This window comes from Squalius cephalus, assembly GCF_949319135.1.
Source record: "Squalius cephalus genome assembly, chromosome: 7".
In the NCBI taxonomy this organism is placed as follows: Eukaryota; Metazoa; Chordata; class Actinopteri; order Cypriniformes; family Leuciscidae; genus Squalius; species Squalius cephalus.
Genome location: NC_137128.1, coordinates 32,688,217 through 32,702,885, shown reverse-complemented (window position 1 = coordinate 32,702,885; position 14,669 = coordinate 32,688,217). Strand labels below are relative to the sequence as shown.

The 14,669-nt window shown below is 36.6% G+C and overlaps 3 protein-coding genes across 3 annotated transcripts; all 3 read right to left on the bottom strand.

Annotated features, from left to right (window-relative positions):
• Nucleotides 1–454: 454 nt before the first annotated feature.
• plk3 (polo-like kinase 3) lies at nucleotides 455–7,449 on the bottom strand. The gene is made up of 15 exons (XM_079875485.1): nucleotides 7,160–7,449; nucleotides 5,824–5,931; nucleotides 5,611–5,727; nucleotides 5,393–5,522; nucleotides 5,210–5,297; nucleotides 5,030–5,125; nucleotides 4,470–4,668; nucleotides 4,196–4,322; nucleotides 3,783–3,895; nucleotides 3,276–3,393; nucleotides 2,489–2,572; nucleotides 2,217–2,379; nucleotides 1,913–2,042; nucleotides 1,507–1,620; nucleotides 455–1,369 (listed from the first exon to the last, which is right to left on the bottom strand). Exons 1-15 carry the CDS (start codon nucleotides 7,358–7,360, stop codon nucleotides 1,172–1,174), a joined length of 1,986 nt encoding a protein of 661 aa, XP_079731611.1. The 5' UTR covers nucleotides 7,361–7,449; the 3' UTR covers nucleotides 455–1,171.
• A 996-nt stretch (nucleotides 7,450–8,445) lies between these two features.
• cacybp (calcyclin binding protein) lies at nucleotides 8,446–11,021 on the bottom strand. The gene is made up of 6 exons (XM_079875275.1): nucleotides 10,870–11,021; nucleotides 10,374–10,590; nucleotides 10,185–10,281; nucleotides 9,330–9,429; nucleotides 9,143–9,237; nucleotides 8,446–8,834 (listed from the first exon to the last, which is right to left on the bottom strand). Exons 1-6 carry the CDS (start codon nucleotides 10,885–10,887, stop codon nucleotides 8,675–8,677), a joined length of 687 nt encoding a protein of 228 aa, XP_079731401.1. The 5' UTR covers nucleotides 10,888–11,021; the 3' UTR covers nucleotides 8,446–8,674.
• A 674-nt stretch (nucleotides 11,022–11,695) lies between these two features.
• Nucleotides 11,696–13,316, bottom strand: mrps14 (mitochondrial ribosomal protein S14). Its single transcript, XM_079877154.1, has 3 exons — nucleotides 13,162–13,316; nucleotides 12,382–12,546; nucleotides 11,696–12,150 (listed from the first exon to the last, which is right to left on the bottom strand). The coding sequence occupies exons 1-3, from the start codon at nucleotides 13,231–13,233 to the stop codon at nucleotides 11,968–11,970; spliced, it is 420 nt and encodes a 139-aa protein (XP_079733280.1). The 5' UTR covers nucleotides 13,234–13,316; the 3' UTR covers nucleotides 11,696–11,967.
• Between the last annotated feature and the right edge of the window lie 1,353 nt (nucleotides 13,317–14,669).

Below are 14,669 nucleotides of genomic sequence, written 5' to 3'. Positions count from 1 at the left end.
TTTTTTACATTGGTTTTCTTTTAAAACTGGAAAAAAGTAATCATGAGAGACAGAACATTTATATTTTCAATAAACTTTATTCCCCCCACTCTCCCAATACATAAAAAGTGATCATACTGAACATTTCCCAGTGTTGACACCATACAATTATGTTACATCAATAAATAAAAAACTATAAATAAAAAAATAAATAGAACACGTGCCACAATTAATAATACTAGTTAGGATTTGTCTGAGAGAGTAATGGCTTTCACAATGTTGGTATTCTAAACACATCACTTACAGCCAAGGTCACAGTTTTGAGGACATTATGATTACTTATGATGGAGCATGTCAAGTAAACAAAGCTGGAGGCACACTGAGTACATAGTCTTTTTTTCCCCTCAAGTACAGACATTAGGGATATAATAACTTTTAAGAGCAAAAAGCTTATATCAGGTGTGTATTTGTAGTGTTTCTTCCCCCACTCCTGCCTAATTTGCTTGGAAAACCGAATATGAAGACTCTATATAAAGCCCGTCTCATTCCCTTTGTGACTCAAGCTTGAGATTCAGGGCCATTATTGCACAGAGGAATCCATCAGAAAGGCACTTTAGTCACTCCCACTCCTAACTGCTCCTCCATGAATTACAGTTCCACCTCAGCTATTCACCTCTGCCATCTTTAAAACTAAACTCATTAAAAGAATAACCATTTGGTGTCCGTAGCTCTTCTATTTTGTGTACCATTTAGTGAAATAAAAGTCTTTTAAAAAAAAAAAAAAAAGGCCAAGTGATCGAGCATAAAAAGCCAAGCCCATCTTGCGCAGTGCATGAGACACTGCGAGCAAATGCAAGACGCTTAAGAACCCTGTGAATTTTATGCCATCTGCACTTCAGTCCAGCTAAAAATCGAAATAATAAAATGAACGGGCTCAAATTTTGGTTGTGCACACTGTGAGTCAAGCTGGTAGTGTGATACTGTTGGTGTAGGCTCAGTTGCAAAAACAAAAAAAAAAGAATAGTGCACCATAGTTCAAAGAGGCCAGCCGATGACCAAGGACAGGAGATCTTCGTGGCAACGTGGAAGCTTCCCCTGATTTTCTTTGTCATAGTCCTTTTTTGCTTCCCAAATTGAAGCGGTAAGCAGCAAATCGTAATACGAAGCAGAACAGCGGTTCCGCGGGGTTCATTTATGCGTTGGTGTAGTGCTGGAGAAGCTGCACCACGTAATGAAGCCGCTGCCGGAGCTCCGGAGCACAGCCCCATTCGGATAGCACGTTCAGAGGGTATGAATAAGAGACGCGCTCCTTGCTGATGTACGTCAGCAGGTACAAAGAGTCCGAGGTCTTGCTCAGGATTATCTTCGTGTGGTCCGTGTAAAAGTTAACCTGGGAAAGAGAGCAGAAGCAGAGGGAAACGTTATGAACTGCATCGGCCAAGCAAGGTCAGTCGTTCAATTTGGGTCAGTGGCCAAATCGTCAATGCATTGCATTTATCTGTCGTTCCTGCACAATCAGAGACTCACCTGTAGGGTTCGGTTGTCAAAGAGCATGACTAAGGCGTGATCAGTCTTGATCCACTGCAGCAGTAATGGAGAAGAGCTTGGAGGTGGCTGGTTCTCACCATTGACATCTCCACCCTACAAAAAGGAAAACTTATTTTAAACACTTTATATAAATAGCTTTATTTTATACAGAGTAATGATTTATAAATTATAAGATTTAAATATTTAAAATAAGACTATAATCATTTAAACATTATTGTTTTAATTATTTATTTTTTATATAATACAATATGGTTAAAAGGTTAGTGCTGAACTTAAGTTTAATTTATTTAAAAACATTTTTTTTTATAATATTATCATTTAAATTGTTATCTTAGATTATCTTACAACTCAAATGTTTAAATTATGGACCAATTTATGGACTTACCTCCATAAGATTCTGCTCCATGTAGTTAGCCATCAAATCCACTATGTGTTTTTGATTCTGGAGCTTCTCTGGTAAAGCGTCAGCTGGAAAGCTAAAGTGTTTGTTGTTTGTCAGACAGTAATGTACAGTCCTGCAGAAGAAAACAAAATAAAGAGGAATTAGAATTTCACAAGTAAAAGCTTAAAACATTTGGTCGAAAGCAGAGACTTTCGAAAGGGTAAAGCACTCTATGTGGGTCAATCAGAGCTCAGTCCAAAATGCCAAACTGGAGGCTCATTAGAGAACAGAAAGCAAGCTGACGTACCTCCGCTGATCACACAGGCTCAGATGAGTGCCTTCGTTGAAGAGTACACCGACGTTTTGATTGGAGAGTTGGTAACCGAAGCCGTATTTGTTGGAGTAGTCGACCCACTTGGTTACCCAGATAAAAGGCTTGGTTTTGGAAAGGCAGGGTGGGTTTTTTGAAGCTGGAAGAGGGAAGGACAATATTTGAGTACATGATCAATGGCCTAAGAGTAAACCTTGAAAATGGCCATTGCTTAAGCACCTCGGTGTGAACAGAGTGTGGGAACAAACCTGTTGGCATGGAAGACAAGCAGCTGTTAAGAACCTTCATGGCAGATTCGGCTACAGCAGCAGGGGTCGGGATATCGTCACAAGCTGAGGGGAAAAAGGAAAGATTTTTATTTATTTATTTACTTACAGGCAGAAACAAAACAGTACACAAATATATAATTTTTTTGTTGTATCTTGGTTATATATTATACGCATGTAAACTGTCATTCAAACATTTTTTCATGTTTTTGAGAGAAGTCTCTAAAGTTCTCCAAGGCTGCAATTATTTGATTAAATACAATGAAAACATTAATATTGTGAAATATTACTACAATTTAAAATAAGAGTTCTCAAAACAAAATTTTCAACATCATTATTCCTGTCCTTAATTTGGTGCACAAGAAGCATTCATTATGAATTCATTCATTCAGAAGCATCAATGTTGAAAAAAAAAGTTGTGCTGCGTAATGTTTGTGGAAACCGTGATCATTTATTTTAGGAATTTTTTTAAGAATAGAAAGTTCACTTGACCCTAAACTTTTGACTGGTAGTGTAAATATAAAAAGAGGGGTATAACTAAAGTGCCAGCCAAATATATGAAGTGTAAAAATGACAAGTCATCTTGCTGCAAAATGCAGCAAAGAAATAAAAATGAATTAGGGCAGGATGTTTTTGGACAAACTTGTTTTTAATGGCTGCCACTGAAAGCCTGAGGGGTTGAGTCTAAAATAAAATAGGCTTCACACATGCACATCCAAAACTATTTACTGCTGTATGTCTGGGAAAATCAGCTGCTACGGTCCCTTACCATCAGTGCTGCTGGCGACGGTCCCTTTGAAGGAGCGCGATGCAGACTTCCGGGACTCCTCCTCGGCCGGGGTGTCCAGAGGGCCAGAGCTTGCCAGTTGAACCGTGGGAGAAGTGGCCTAAGAGGAAGTCACAATGTTTTTACAATCATAAGTACTTCCTTGTGCTCAGTTATAAGCAATTATCATGCGCAGTTGACACTCATTTTCCAATCTTGTGTCTCAAGCTTAAAATATCTATTTGTCATGTGATTAATATGTGGGTTTGGTTTTGTAATTTTGGGTTTGGTCAGTACAGAGTTATTCTGAGACATTCAGCACAATAGGTGGACTACTGTACTCATTCATCTACAGCGGCAGACAAAAAACGTCCCCACAGAGCCCGCTTTAGCTATGGTGCAAAACTGCATGCACACTGACGCAGCTTTCTACGACAGTCATGAGTCAGCCGCGGAGCGGAGACGCTATTAATACGCACTAATGCACATAACTGCGACATGCATTATTACCTCATTCACTCCCATTGTCTTGTAGCTCATCTGCCGACCGATGGAGTGTTTCACCATGCCTGACACCAGTTTAGAAATGTCATCTTTCTCCTCACAAGGGGTCTTTTCAACAGCTGCAATGACAATTTTAGGTCAATAACAGAAACTAAGGTTTCATTCCAAACCAGTGTTATTGTTAACTAAAACTATTAATGTTTTCAGTGATAGAAATAAAGCTGAAATAAAAATATAAATATTTGATGAACTTAAACTTAAATTAGAAATGTCGGCTTGGCAATTTACTAAATACTAAAGTTAAAATAATCTGGAAAAATAAAAAATGCAAGCTAATAAAGATTTAGTATGAAAACAATATTAAAATAACACTGTTCCAAACATCTCAAATAGAAAGAGTGGTTCGAATAGGTGCATACCTTTTGATTTTTTCTTGCCAAAGAAGCTTTTAGCCATCTTGGTGAAGAACTTCTTAGCAGGGCTGGGTGGATTAAGCTCAGGCACCATCACACAGCTGCTGGTAGGGAGTTTTTCTGGAGTGAAGCCCTGAGGGAGAGAAAAAAAAGAGATTAGAGGACTGCCGAATTAAAATAAGGAACTGGTTAAGAAGAGTAAACACTTAAACTGCTCTTTATAATCAAGTTAAAAGGAAATGGTTTAATTGCATTTGGACACAGATGAATGATTACAAACCTTTGTGAAATACTCGTGGGCCAGTATTTGATCCAGCGTAAGGCGGTCACAGGGGTTTTTCTGAAGGACTGCGGAGATCAGCTTCTGTGCAGCTGGAGTGAGGGATGGAGGAAGGCTGTATTTCACTTCCTTAATACACTTGTAGGTCTCTTTCAAGTCTAAGGTTTCAAATGGTGGATTCCCACATAGGAGCGTGTACCTAAATAGACAAGAAAAGAGCTTGTAATCAAGGCTGTCACATCTGATGCAACATAAATCAAGTAGGGACTTTCCATAATATAAACCGTATATTAATATACAAGACAACACCAGAAATTTCCAATCTTTTGGGTCAGATCTAAAAAAAATTCCCCTGCCTGAGATTGAAGTATTTAGGAAAACATTTGGATGTTCAAGGTTCTCTGATGACCAATTAATGGTCATGTGATATGCAAGTAAACAAATGAAAAGGGCATTTTATTTTATTGTTTTTATTTTAAAAATGAACTCCCTGCAGTTTGGGATTCCCTGGTCTACAAAATAACCAGAAAATGGTCTAGAGTAGATTTGAAAAGACTTACATTACACAACCCAGCGACCAAACATCTGACTCCGTCCCATGGCCTTGTCGGTTAAGGACCTCTGGTGCCAGGTAGTTTGGAGTCCCGCAGATGGTCCTGCAAAAAGAGCATTTTATGTCAGCACACTGATCATGTGCATTTATATGAAAGTTATTGAGGATAAAAGGCAAGCAAACTCACTTCTTCCTCTGCTCGACTGTCTCCAGCTTTGCTGCCAGCCCGAAATCACCTAATCTCAGATCCATGTTTTCATTCACAAAAAAATTACCTGAAAAAACAAGTTATAGCACTATCAAACCAACTGAAATCATGGATGTCATACTAGGATTAAAACAGCAGGCTAAAAATAGTCAAAAACAATACCTAGTTTGAGGTCTCTATGGAGGATGCCTTTGTTGTGGAGGTATTTGAGCGCAGATATGATCTGTCTGAGGTAGTAACGGACTTCTGGATCTGTCAATGTATGTCTTGCTTTCCAAATGTGTGCCAGAGACTGAAAATATGAAGCACAGGATTAGAATCAGTGCCTTGTTTTCATCAAATGTGAACATTAGAGGTCTGTCCTTAGTAAAGCAGCTCACCTTTCTACTGCAGAGTTCAAGGAAGATGTAAATGTTGTCTTGGTCCTCAAAATGATGGGAAAACTTCACCACATGCTTGTGTTGGAGGCTTTTGTGGAGCTCGATTTCATTAATGATCTGTGGGACAAAAAAAAAAAACGATGAATATAAATATTAAAGGAGGAAGCTGGAAATATGACGATTCACATGTGCACTCGGTTATTATCCATTTACCTTCTCTCTCTGGTGTGGCTTCGAGACTCTGCTTTGAGGAATAACTTTCACAGCATACATCTTGTTGTTGGCAAGATCCGTCATCTCATAACATCGTGCAAAACCACCCTAGAAACAAAAGCCATTATAAATTAAATCACTCAAAATGTGTACACAGGTGATGATTACATGCAGATCCCTGTTCAACAGTCTCAACACTCAATGACTGTAAGCAACTAACTAGTTTTTCAGAGATTACTAGCATGTTTGAACGTTTGATTCATATTTTCCACGACTGATGTCAAGAATGCGGTCTAGGCAGCCAGCTTTTGGTGTTCAATATGTACTGACCAGTATTTGCAACCTGGAATTGATTTTAAATGGCATTTTTACCCTTTGCACCATATATAAACAGCGTGTCATCAATTTAACAAATGCTTTAATAGAAACAGAATTATGGCTATTATCTATAATAAAAAAATAATAAAAAAAGCACAACATGTTCTTTTTTCAATTAGTTAGTTCAAGTTAAACACAGCTCTCTAACATCAAGGTCAACAATTTTTGTAGCTGCAGAATATTTTTATTTTGCGGGAGATTGTCAGTAACATTAGACCAATAAAGTGGTCATCAGTAAACCAGCTGTCATATCGGATTCATTTTAAATCTGCAGAAAACGTCTGTTTTCCTTTAAAAAAAAAAACATGCAAAGATTTTTTTAAAACAATTTGTTCACCTCCGCGTTTCAAATATCTCGGGTAATTTCTGACCCTGGTCCCAACACATGTACAAAGGAATGACGTATTCTTTTCCCACTGGACCATCCTTACAGCATCGCACCATGATGCGGCACTTTAAAAACTGGGATTGATGATGAGACTTCTAATAATCAATCGTCTAAGAGCCTTGCTTTGGAAACATGAGAGGGAAACTGACAGTGGTCATAGGTTCCACTGATCATAAGCAATGCAGCATCCTTTTCATTGATGCATTAATTCATTCATCTTTCCCTGACATCGGATCACGTCTGGAATCGTATTAAAAATCCAGTCAACTCAATAATTGCAAACAGTGTCTTTGCATAAAACCATATGTATTTGATCAAAATTGGAAGACAACACTGTCTTATAACCAGCAGGTAGGTTCTAGAATCACAGACAGGGCGGGTTGCGGTCCAGTGGTTCTGGTGCACCCATGAACAGCTCCCAAAACCAGCCGAGCACGCAAGAGACTGACACATTGCGCACCGTGCGACCACGTTAGAGCAGCATATCAGGAAACGCGGCACGAGACAGTAACAAATGGCATCATTTATTCAAAAGCTCTGATGTATGGAGTAAATATAAAAGAGTGGTACCTTTCCCAAAAGCTTTCCTTTACAGTACGATCTTCCAGACTTTGCGTCAACCACCACCTGCGCGACCTCCGTCTTAACGTGCTCTGATTTACTCCGGTTCGGCTTGGCGGGCGGTTGAACCGCTTGAGACGGTTTGAACAAATCCGGATTCATCATTTTACAGGAAAGACGCTGCGCTGTGGTAAAACGAGCAGGATCCATTCATTAATATAGATCCTTCGCCTTAGAAAATAACCTCCTTTATGTGAAGTCCCAAAAGTCTGGCCAAGTTCTCTAGTCCTGTGAATCAAACATGCCCGGACGCCGGAGTCAAGCAGTATATAAACTGTTCGTGACGTCATGGGCACAGGCGGGGCCGAAAGATGGCGACGTCTGGAAAGAATCAACGTCATTGGCTGGTGGAGATTCAATCAAAGATCAGAGAGACGCATATGAAAGTGCTGGAGAAAAGTGAATGAAAACCTGAGAACACATCATCCAATCACGGTTGACGTGATTATGGATCTCTGGATGACATGCACTGAATGGTTTATTAAAAGTGTTTCTGTTCTCCTCTGCTTCCTCTGTACAAAACGACATGCCAATAAAGTTTGGGTTTTTTTTATATGATTTTTTTAGCATTATCGATTTAACTGTTTAATACTGGTCAAGTGGCAGGATTAATTAATCATTTCGTGTCATACTGCGTGAAAACAAAATACACATATGGCCGCAGCAGTGAGTGTTTTTATCATGTAACATTCAGAGTTGAAAGCAGACATATTTAAAACAATTGAACAATTGAATTGCATACACACAGGCTATTTTTTTTTCACGAGGATGAAGACAAATTACGTCATTGTGGAATATACTGAACTGAACTAAAAAAACTCGTGGTTTCATGCGCCCCCTTGTGCCTTGATAAGTAAACTACTACGTTTTTTTTTTCATTTAAAAACGCACATTATGTTCTAGGGGCGTTTTAAAATAATAATTAACACATATTGCTTTCCTTCATATCCAAAAGTTTTCCAATTTTAGAACCCCTGCTCTAGAAAAGCAGTCTGAGATCTTATTAAAATTATAATCAACAAATATACTGTTTTCCTTTCCATCATATCCAGTTTATTTTAAATACTGTGTGTCCCGTCTGATTGCACATCATATCAATATTTATTGCATGACAGCAATATTTCATCATACTGTCTGAACATGGATCATTTAGGCAACCCCCCCCCCCCACAAAAAAAAATCAACAACATCAGAAGTGATATTTTTTCTTATTTTTTTTATTTATTTTTTATTTTCCACTTTTTAGGTATATGGTCCTAACTGCAGGAATAATATTGAATGATAATCCACTGAACATTTGTTGATAGGAATTATAATGGGGATGAAAACACTTAAAAAAACATTGTTCTTTAACAGCCGCATTTAACAAGAACAAAGTACAAAAATGCATGAAATAATAAAGTGGAATGGCATGTGTGCAGCAGCTGAACTGGTGTGAATGTGGAAGCAGATCAATAAGTTGGCTTAGAAGTCAAGATCATCTGTTTTGACCTTCTTCTCCTGAGACTCAACCCAGGCCTTGTTGATAGTGCGTTTCATCTCATCATCTCCATCGGTGTAGATCTTCTTCAGTACGCTCATCAGCCCCTCGCTTGGATCAGCGTTCTCATTTGAGCTGGGTTTGCTGAAACAGAAATGTTGCCATTTTATGACTTATAAACATAATTTGCAGAACCAGATTTGATACAATGCTAACTAACTCTGATAGTCTGCAGTCAATTTTTTTTTCTTCTCATATTAAAATAATAATAAACATAACTCATGATTACAAATGTATTATTTTTATTTTATTTTGGACCATATTAATTTACATTATAATATTCATTATTTTTATGCCTAAACCTACACCATTCAATTTAAAATCTTGTTTTCAAATTAAAAAATCAAAAAAGGAAACCGAATAGAGAATGAAAGTGTGCGCATTTGACTCACTCTTTCTCCTTAGACAGTTTTTCTACTTGTGTCAAGCATTCCCATTTTTTTGCTGACTTCTTCTTGCACATGATAAGGACCATGTCTGTTTTTATCTGTAAACAAATAAATTGTCAAGCCTTTTTATCTATACAATTTTAACCAATTTAGCAACAGAATATACAATAACATTAAGAAAGTGACAAACCTTTTTACTACTCTCTGCAACAATAATGGGAAATAAAAGGTTGTTGACTGTCATTTGATGGTTCTTCCCATCCAGATCTTTGACTAGAACATTAAAACCTCTGTAAAAACACGAGAGCAGTGGTTACACTTATTGACCATTAAGAACACCATGATGCAAAAAGATTTTCACCCTCTTAACCTAGTAAATACATTTTGTGGCATGACCATATATCTAGAAAAGACTATCATTTACAGGTGCCTGCAACTGAGAGACAAACAAGCAAACAGTAGCTAACAAGTAACTTTATGCTGAACTTGTAAAAATTCACTTTGTCAAAGCAAATTTATACACATCTATTATATATAATATAATAATAATAAAATATAAATAATACTTTTTAAAGAATTTCTCTCTCTCTCACTCTCCCCAACTTTGAATTTTGAATAAATAAATACTGGACACAATAATAAATAAGAAATTTGGGCAACGCTGAACAATACCGTTTCATTTGTTAATATTAGTTAACTACATTAGTTAACATGAACTAAAAACACTTCTACATATTTTATTTATAAAGGTCAATTTTAATTTCATCATTTACTAATATATTTGTAAAATTAAAAGTTGTGTTGCATTAAATAATGCACTGTAAACTAACAAACAAACCATGAACATTACAATTTTCTAACTAATTTTAATAAAGATTAATAAATGCTCTTTTTTTATATTGCTCATTGTTAGGTAATGCATTTACTAATTTTAACAAATGAGACCCTTATTGTAAAGTGTTGCCGAAATATATGTCTATGGTTTTACCATAATAAAAATGATAACACAAACCAAAATTCAGCAATATTTAATGCGAGACTACACCTCTCTGTGAAGTTAGCCTCAACGTTTTCAGCTGGAATAGCATGCACTCCTTTTAGTGTGATGTAGATTTTGACGAACTTGTCAGATTGGTCCCATCCTAAAATAGAGACAAACGACATGTGTAGCCAATTAGACAATGTTTATCACGGTGGAATTGCCTATACCTATTATCATGAGGTATTAACGCACCAAAATTGTTGATTTTGACTGTGTATCCTTTGAGTGTTGTTTCAGTTTTGTCTCCAGAGTCTTTCTTGGCTTGCTGCAGTTTCTGCTCTCGTTGTTTTTGTGCCAGCTCTTTCTCTATTTTCTTGTGCTCTTGCGTCAAGACGTCCCGCACGCGCTGTCGTTCACATTTCTCTATCAGATTCGTGATCTCTTTCAAATCACTCTCAAGACCGGCGATCTAGAGACACAAAGTCACATCTGATATTAACATGTTCATTACAGAACAGGTGAGTTCAGCAGCTGTCAACTCACTGCCTAGTAATATTTAATTATTCACCCAACATGTATATTATCCCATAAGATTTCTTAGTAAAACATGAGTTTCATTTACATTTATAAGCTTATTTATGCCACTGCACAAGGGCGCTTACAGTGCAGAATAAACCTAGCAGACCGCTGTATATTCTCACTACATGCCATTACAATGACTAAAACACTGAAAAACAGAACATTATACCAGTTCATTGATGTCCATCGCTGTCCTGGAGAAACTATCCACAACAATTTTATCGAAGTTATGAAAATGATCTTTGCTTTCAATTCGTCAACGTGTGTCCACTAGAATGCATGAAGCGCTGTTTCTTTCTAGAAAGATTCTTGCTTCCGCGTTATGTCAATTCAGAATAAAAGTCCTTAATTACAAAATAATTCTTACAAAACCAAATACCACTAATCAGATTATAGTTACTTTATGAATTACATTACTGCACATTTATTACATTATCTATCAGGTAAAAAAATTGTGTGTGTGTGTGTGTCTATATATAAATATATGTGTGTGTGTGTGTGTCAATGTCATTTCTATTTATACAGCACCATTAAAACAACACATGTTGACCAATGTGCTTTACATCATCTCAGAAAAAAGACAATTGTATAGTAATACGATTGTGTGTGTGTGTGTGTGTGTATATATATATATATATATATATATAAATATAAATACACACACACACACACACGCCCATTGTGCATTATATAAAATAAACAGTTTATCAACCACTAAATATTCTTATTTAGCTAAAATGTACTAATTTACTGTTGCTTAATGTAAGGTGTTCATCTGTAAATGCACAGATTATTGAATACATTTTCATAGAAACATGCAATAAATTATTTACTTCTTGTTGATAGGTTAAATATCTTCCTCTTTTTGTAAAACTAAATTATGTTTAAGTGTGACACCGAACAAAGAGATAAAGTAATCCACAATAAGGTTAGATACATAAAACCTGAATAGAGCACACAAAAAAATGCAAATAAATCACAAAACACAAAAGAAGCACATTACACTTTTTTATTGTATCTACAATAACATAACTTAAATTAGATTTGCCATCAGTCCATCAATATGAATCAATTTAGCAGAAAAGAAAATTCCAAAATTGAGCAGGTGCTTGTTTGTTTTCCAGCTCTGTGTCTTTGCACTTTCGTAAGAATATCTTCTCTTCTAATGGCATAACAAACTCAAGCTCAAGTTCATTCATAGATTGTAAAGCTCAAACACTGAATGACAAGGTTGTACGAATTACCAATTATACAATCCCATGGTTGATCACCACATTGATCTCTGTATTCCAGACATTTGGTTGTGGTCCGCTAAATGGCGAAAAACAATTCGGCTAAGACGCCACCTGCGCTTCACTCCACGTGGACGTGATGTCATCACACACCTGTTGCGAATGCGCACGGGACAACTGTCTCGAGGAAGTGCGGCTATTTCTTTATCAGCTATCTCCTTAATACATAAACATCAAGACATGGCCATTATTATTATTAGTTTTAGAGCAATATTTTGACATTTTATTCATTGCATCAAGTCAAAATAAAGGTTACTGACTTTGTAAATGAGTTAAATAGCATAAAATTATTTATTTTTGCAGGATTTTAAAGGTTGCAAGCCATTCATGTAAATGAAAAACTGAGTATAAACTAGAACTGAAGTGAAACCGCAAGACTTTGAATATACCTGTAGCTCTTTTGGCAAAATAGTATTTTTCCTAATAGCATTGATGCGCAGTCTCGTATCTGCATATTCAAATGCCATTTGTCTTCTTTTCACATCCCGTACCATCCTCCAGTCAACATAGTAGCTCCTGACCTGCTCCACCACTCCAAGTGAACTTCTGTAGGCCTGAAGGACATCAGATGAGATTTTATGGTAACACTTTACAATAAGGTCTTGTTTGTTAACATTAGTAAGTGTATTAACTAACATGATCTAACCATGAGCAATACATGTGTTTCAGTATTCATTAATCTGTTAATGACAGTTATTTAAAATCCAGCTGTTCATTGATTGTGCATGTTAGTTTACGATTCATTAACTCAACAAATATAACAATTTTAATAATGTATTAGTAAATGCTGAAATTAACATTAACTAAGATTAATAAATGCTATACAAGTATTGTTACTTCTTAGTTCATGTTAACTAATAATAAATAACGAAACCTTATTATAAAGCGTTATATTTTACATTTGTAGATTCATTTTAAAAGGTCTTACATTTGTAGATTCATTTTCAGGTCTTACAAAACCTCTTACAACTTATAAAAATACAAATGACTAAAAATTAATCTTTCTGACAGACGTAAACTATAAATGTCACCAGCATCTCTTGGTCTAACATTTACAGTGTCCAACGGGATCACACTTGAAATACAACACCATCAAAACACAAAAACAATGCATTAAAAGTCCTTACAGACTTTGCATTCACACATTATAATTTTTACAGTAAATTTACCTGTCTACAAACCGGCAAGGACGACTGCAGAAACCCCATCCCCGTGCCGAGGAGCTTCCATGCCGCCGCCATGTTGATCCAGCACTGACTGACCTCTGCCTCGATGGTGGTTTGCAGGTTGAGAACTGAATTTGGTTTATCATTACTGCCATCTACTGGTCATATTAATGTTCATCCAAGCATTAAAGTATTGTTATCGCTCTTAAACAGCAGTAAACCATTAGCAAAAAAAAAAAAAAAAAAAAAAAAAGGGAAAGAAAAAAGAGACTTCGTCGTCACAGGACACAGCTGAAAATGTCGACAACTGGCTTTGTCTGCAAGGTTGTCATCATGGCGATTCATAAAGCCTACTACGATTCATTATTATAAAGTCCAGGATTGTAGGTCTGAGCATCTAGATCACCAGACATGAAAATAGTGGTGTAGGAAACCGGATTCACATGACACAATAATCAGTAAACAATTCAGAAAGTAGGCCTACGAAGAGCAGTCCTACAGTTAAAAATGGCTTGTGTGTAATTGCGGTACACAGCCAGATAGTGGCAGAATGTTGCTATTAATTCAACACCATAGGATCCTCTTGAGTCTAGGGGGTTTCAATCCTTTAGATGCCACGGACCTCCAAATATGATCATCCTCATGTGAAGGACCCCCATCCTAAAATTTAAAAGCAATCTAAATAGTTTATTGTATGAAGGCCTAATAGGGGTTATGCGGAACGCCCAACGTTCGAACCGGAAAACGGGTATAAACATTTCCGGTTTGCATTACCGTACGCATCTGCAGCGGTAGGTTATCTCTGAGGTAACTTATTTTGCGCTTTTTTTAGAATACAATTCTTATTTCTGTTTTAATAAAAATGTCACGAATGCTTAAGTATCAGAAAATAAAATTTTATAAAAAAAATTAAATGCAGTATAAATTTGATTGTTTTAATCGTCTGCAAGCAAATATAAAAGGTTAAACTACTATGATAGCATACAAGTCTAAACTAACTTACTGATAGTTAGCTAACTCTACATCGGGTGCCATTAGCAAAAGCTACATATACTAACTTACATACCTTCATAATCATGAATAAATGAGGAGGCGTAAAAACTTAAATCCTTTATCTACCGAAGTACTCGGGGCTCTGGACGTCCGTTTGGCAATACGATGTACATCTGAAATGGATAGAATGGGTAGCTCCTGTAAACACCGGCTATAAAAGGTCGCCATTCCTACGCTGTGTTTACCTCAGTAGCTGACGACCGGAAGTAGTTATACCCGTTTTGTAGAACCCGGAAGTATGTTCCGCATAACCCCTATTTGTACTGTTAAACAAATAATGTCATTAATTATTTAAATCCATCAATTTTGTTGTAGGCTAAATTGTTTTTGTTTTTTTTCTAAACATTTCCACAGACCCCACACCCCCAGCACTCCCTTGCGGCCCCCTGTGGGTTTCTGAACCACACTTTGAAAACCCTAAACAAGAAAAGACGCAATTTGACAAAATCTATAAGATC